At 65.7% G+C, this 5,679-nt stretch overlaps 1 protein-coding gene across 1 annotated transcript; it reads right to left on the bottom strand.

Annotated features, from left to right (window-relative positions):
- Positions 1 to 552: 552 nt before the first annotated feature.
- On the bottom strand, positions 553 to 4,603 carry AURKC (aurora kinase C; the record flags this gene model as incomplete). The annotated part of the gene is made up of 4 exons (XM_057418334.1): positions 553 to 727; positions 1,807 to 1,955; positions 3,037 to 3,175; positions 4,407 to 4,603. Coding segments are annotated over 4 exons (660 nt in total), but the record flags the coding sequence as incomplete, so codon positions are not given.
- Between the last annotated feature and the right edge of the window lie 1,076 nt (positions 4,604 to 5,679).

Here is a 5,679-nt window from a genome sequence, read left to right as displayed (position 1 = left end):
CACTTGTGGGTCTCTATGGGTCCGGGGGGCACATGTGGGTCTCTATGGGTCCGGGGGCACTTGTGGGTCTCTATGGGTCACTTGTGGGTCTCTATGGGTCCGGGGGGCACTTGTGGGTCTCTATGGGTCCGGGGGGCACATGTGGGTCTCTATGGGTCTGGGGGGCACTTGTGGGTCTCTATGGGTCCAGGGGGCACTTGTGGGTCTCTATGGGTCCGGGGGGCACATGTGGGTCTCTATGGGTCCGGGGGGCACATGTGGGTCTCTATGGGTCCGGGGGGCACTTGTGGGTCTCTATGGGTCCTATGGGGGGGGGGCACTTGTGGGTCTCTATGGGTCCGGGGGGCACTTGTGGGTCTCTATGGGTCCGGGGGGCACTTGTGGGTCTCTATGGGTCCGGGGGGCACATGTGGGTCTCTATGGGTCCGGGGGGCACTTGTGGGTCTCTATGGGTCCGGGGGGCACTTGTGGGTCTCTATGGGTCCAGGGGGCACATGTGGGTCTCTATGGGTCTGGGGGGCACTTGTGGGTCTCTATGGGGCTGGGCCCTACCTTGGTGATGCGCCTGTAGGTGTCGGCCACGCAGGGGCTCTCGAAGGGGGGGGCCCCCACGAGCAGCTCGAAGCAGAGCACCCCCAGGCACCAGAGATCGACCTTCTCGTCGTGCGCCCGCCCCTCCACCATCTCGGGGGGGAGGTAATCCAGGGTCCCGCAGAGCGTGCGCCGTCTGGGGGGCACAGACCCATAGCACCCAATAGTGCCCCATAACCATGCCCAAACCATGCCCCATAACCATGCCCCATAGCACCCCATAACCATGCCTAAACCACACCCCATAACCATGCCCAAACCATGCCCCATAACCATGCCCCATAGCACCCCATAACCATGCCTAAACAACACCCCATAACCATGCCCAAACCATGCCCCATAACCATGCCCCATAGCACCCCATAACCATGCCTAAACAACACCCCATAACCATGCCCAAACCATGCCCCATAACCATGCCCCATAGCACCCCATAACCATGCCCCATAGCACCCCATAACCATGCCTAAATAATGCCCCATATCACCCCATAACTATGCCTAAACCACACCCCATAGTGCCCCATAACTATGTCCAAAGTGTGCCCCATAACCCTGCCTTATAGCACCCCATAACCATGCCCAAACCACACCCCATAGCGACCCATAGCCATGCCCAAACCACGTCCCATAGCACCCCATAACCATGCCCAAACCACACCCTATAGTGACCCATAGCCATGCCCAAACCATGCCCCATAGTGCCCCATAATCGTGCCCCATAGCGCTCCGTAATGCCCCGTAACTCCCCATAACCGTGCCCCATAGCTCCCCATAACCGTGCCCCATAGCTCCCCATAACCGTGCCCCATAGCTCCCCATAACCGTGCCCCATAACCGTGCCCCATGGCTCCCCATAACCGTGCCCCATAACCGTGCCCCATCATAACCGTGCCCCATAGCTCCCCATAACCGTGCCCCATAGCTCCCCATAACCGTGCCCCATAGCTCCCCATAACCGTGCCCCATAACTGTGCCCCATAGCTCCCCATAACCGTGCCCCATAACCGTGCCCCATAGCTCCCCATAACCGTGCCCCATGGCTCCCCATAACCGTGCCCCATAACCGTGCCCCATAGCTCCCCATAACCGTGCCCCATAGCTCCCCATAACCGTGCCCCATAACTGTGCCCCATAGCTCCCCATAACCGTGCCCCATAACCGTGCCCCATAACCGTGCCCCATAGCTCCCCATAACCGTGCCCCACAGCGGTACCGGAGTGAGGGCGTGTGCACGGACCACCCGAAGTCGGCGATCTTGAGCTCGCCCAGGAAGCCCAGGAGCAGGTTCTCGGGTTTGATGTCCCGGTGGATCACGCGCTTGCTGTGGCAGTACTGGAGCGCGTCCGCCAGCTCCTCCACCAGCTGGGGGGGGGGACATGGGGGTCAGAGCTGCCCCATAGAGCACACCTAGCCCCATAGAGCACACCTGGCCCCATAGAGCACACCTAGCCCCATAGAGCACACCTAGCCCCATAGAGCACACCTAGCCCCATAGAGCACCCATAGCTGTGGCAGTACTGGAGCGCGTCCGCCAGCTCCTCCACCAGCTGGGAGGGGCGACATGGGGGTCAGAGCTGCCCCATAGAGCACACCTGGCCCCATAGAGCACACCTGGCCCCATAGAGCACACCTGGCCCCATAGAGCACACCTAGCCCCATAGAGCACCCATAGCTGTGGCAGTACTGGAGCGCGTCCGCCAGCTCCTCCACCAGCTGGGGGGGGGGGACATGGGGGTCAGAGCTGCCCCATAGAGCACACCTGGCCCCATAGAGCACACCTGGCCCCATAGAGCACACCTAGCCCCATAGAGCACACATAGCCCCATAGAGCACACCTAGCCCCATAGAGCACACCTAGCCCCATAGAGCACACCTAGCCCCATAGAGCACCCATAGCTGTGGCAGTACTGGAGCGCGTCCGCCAGCTCCTCCACCAGCTGGGGGGGGGGGACATGGGGGTCAGAGCTGCCCCATAGCGCTGCCCCATAGAGCACACCTAGCCCCATAGAGCACACCTAGCCCCATAGCGCACCCCCAGCCCCACAGCACCCCCCCAGCACCCACCGTGGCCGTGCGGGTGGTGTCGAAGCGCCCGCAGTGCTGCAGCTCCGCCCCACAGAGCACCCATAGCTCAGCCCCACAGATCACCCCCAGCCCCACAGAGCACCCTCTGCCCCACAGCTCTGCCCCCCAGCACGCACCGTGGCCATGCGCGCGGTGTCGAAGCGCCCGCAGCGCTGCAGCTCTGCCCCACAGAGCACCCATAGCTCAGCCCCACAGAGCACCCTCAGCCCCACAGAGCACCCATAGCTCAGCCCCACAGCGCACCCATAGCTCAGCCCCACAGCTCAGCCCCACAGCGCACCCATAGCTCAGCCCCACAGCTCAGCCCCACAGCTCAGCCCCATAGCTCAGCCCCACAGCTCAGCCCCACAGCACCCACCGTGGCCGTGCGCGCGGCGTCGAAGCGCCCGCAGCGCTGCAGCTCCTTGTAGAGCTCCCCCCGGGGCGCGAACTCCAGGATGAGGAAGACGCGGCGCTCGTCGTGGAAGAAGTTGTAGAGGCGCAGGATGTTGGGGTGCCTGCGGGGGGCAGCCAATGGGAGCTCAGCGCCACAGCGGGCGGCCAATGGGAGCTCAGAACCACAGCGGGCAGCCAATGGGAGCTCAGGACCACAGCGGGCAGCCAATGGGAGCTCAGAACCACAGCGGGCAGCCAATGGGAGCTCAGCGCCACAGCGGGCGGCCAATGGGAGCTCAGCGCCACAGCGGGCAGCCAATGGGAGCTCAGCGCCACAGCGGGCAGCCAATGGGAGCTCAGAGCCACAGCGGGCAGCCAATGGGAGCTCAGAGCCACAGCGGGCAGCCAATGGGAGCTCAGAACCACAGCGGGCAGCCAATGGGAGCTCAGCGCCACAGCGGGCGGCCAATGGGAGCTCAGCGCCACAGCGGGCAGCCAATGGGAGCTCAGTGCCACAGCGGGCAGCCAATGGGAGCTCAGCGCCACAGCGGGCAGCCAATGGGAGCTCAGCGCCACAGCGGGCAGCCAATGGGAGCTCAGAGCCACAGCGGGCAGCCAATGGGAGCTCAGAACCACAGCGGGCGGCCAATGGGAGCTCAGAACCACAGCGGGCAGCCAATGGGAGCTCAGGACCACAGCGGGCAGCCAATGGGAGCTCAGAGCCACAGCGGGCAGCCAATGGGAGCTCAGTGCCACAGCGGGCGGCCAACGGCAGCTCAGCGCCAAAGCGGGTGGCCAACGGGAGCTGGGACCCTCTCAGTGGGCAGCCAATGGGAGCTGGGATCCCCCCCACAGGCACTGTGGGGCACCTGAGTCTTCCCCACCACCCCACTGGGCCCCCCAAGTGCCGCCCCATAGATGCCGGTACCGGAGGTGGGCCTGGATCTCGACCTCCCTTCGCAGCTGATGCTCCAGCCCCTCCTAAGTGCTGCCCCCCAAGTGCCGCCCCATAACTGCTGCCCCCCAAGTGCCGCCCCCCAAGTGCCGCCCCATAGATGCCGGTACCGGAGGTGGGCCTGGATCTCGACCTCCCTTTGCAGCTGATGCTCCAGCCCCTCCTAAGTGCTGCCCCCCAAGTGCCGCCCCATAGATGCTGCCCCCCAAGTGCCGCCCCATAGATGCCGGTACCAGAGGTGGGCCTGGATCTCGACCTCCCTTCGCAGCTGATGCTCCAGCCCCTCCTAAGCGCTGCCCCCCGAGTGCTGCCCCCCAAGTGCCGCCCCCCAAGTGCCGCCCCATAACTGCTGCCCCCTAAGTGCCGCCCCCCAAGTGCCGCCCCATAGATGCCGGTACCGGAGGTGGGCCTGGATCTCGACCTCCCTTCGCAGCTGATGCTCCAGCCCCTCCTTCTCGAGCTGGGACTTGAAGAGCACCTTGAGGGCCACGAGCACCTTGGAGCCGCGCTCCCGCGCCAGGTACACGCGCCCGAACTTGCCCCGGCCCAGCGGGCGCCCGACCTCGAAGTCAGCCATGGAGAAGAGCTTCCTATGGGGCAGGGGGACAGCAGCCATGGGGCAGGGACATGGGGCTGGGGGACAGCAGCCATGGAGAAGAGCTTCCTATGGGGCAGGGGGACAGCAGCCATGGGGCAGGGACATGGGGCTGGGGGACAGCAGCCATGGAGAAGAGCTTCCTATGGGGCAGGGGGACAGCAGCCATGGGGCAGGGACACAGGGCTGGGGGACAGCAGCCATGGGGCAGGGACATGGGGCAGGGGGACAGCAGCCATGGAGAAGAGCTTCCTATGGGGCAGGGGGACAGCAGCCATGGGGCAGGGACACGGGGCTGGGGGACAGCAGCCATGGGGCAGGGACATGGGGCTGGGGGACAGCAGCCATGGGGCAGGGACACGGGGCTGGGGGACAGCAGCCATGGGGCAGGGACATGGGGCTGGGGGACAGCAGCCATGGGGCAGGGACACGGGGCTGGGGGACAGCAGCCATGGGGCAGGGACACGGGGGTGGGGGACAGCAGCCATGGGGCAGGGACACGGGGCTGGGGGACAGCAGCCATGGGGCAGGGACACGGGGCTGGGGGACAGCAGCCATGGGGCAGGGACACGGGGCTGGGGGACAGCAGCCATGGGGCAGGGACACGGGGCAGGGGGACAGCAGCCATGGGGCAGGGACACGGGGCTGGGGGACAGCAGCCATGGAGAAGAGCTTCCTATGGGGCAGGGGGACAGCAGCCATGGGGCAGGGACATGGGGCTGGGGGACAGCAGCCATGGAGAAGAGCTTCCTATGGGGCAGGGGGACAGCAGCCATGGGGCAGGGACACGGGGCTGGGGGACAGCAGCCATGGGGCAGGGACATGGGGCAGGGGGACAGCAGCCATGGAGAAGAGCTTCCTATGGGGCAGGGGGACAGCAGCCATGGGGCAGGGACACGGGGGCTGGGGGGGGGACAGCAGCCATGGGGCAGGGACATGGGGCTGGGGGACAGCAGCCATGGGGCAGGGACACGGGGCTGGGGGACAGCAGCCATGGGGCAGGGACATGGGGCTGGGGGACAGCAGCCATGGGGCAGGGACACGGGGCTGGGGGACAGCAGCCATGGGGCAGGGAC

This window comes from Pezoporus wallicus, unplaced genomic scaffold, assembly GCF_028554395.1.
Source record: "Pezoporus wallicus isolate ANWC-B61680 ecotype Strahan unplaced genomic scaffold, APGP_CSIRO_Pwel_v1 contig_14730, whole genome shotgun sequence".
In the NCBI taxonomy this organism is placed as follows: Eukaryota; Metazoa; Chordata; class Aves; order Psittaciformes; family Psittacidae; genus Pezoporus; species Pezoporus wallicus.
Note: the sequence above shows the minus strand (reverse complement) of the source record. Positions and strands in the feature narration are given on the sequence as shown.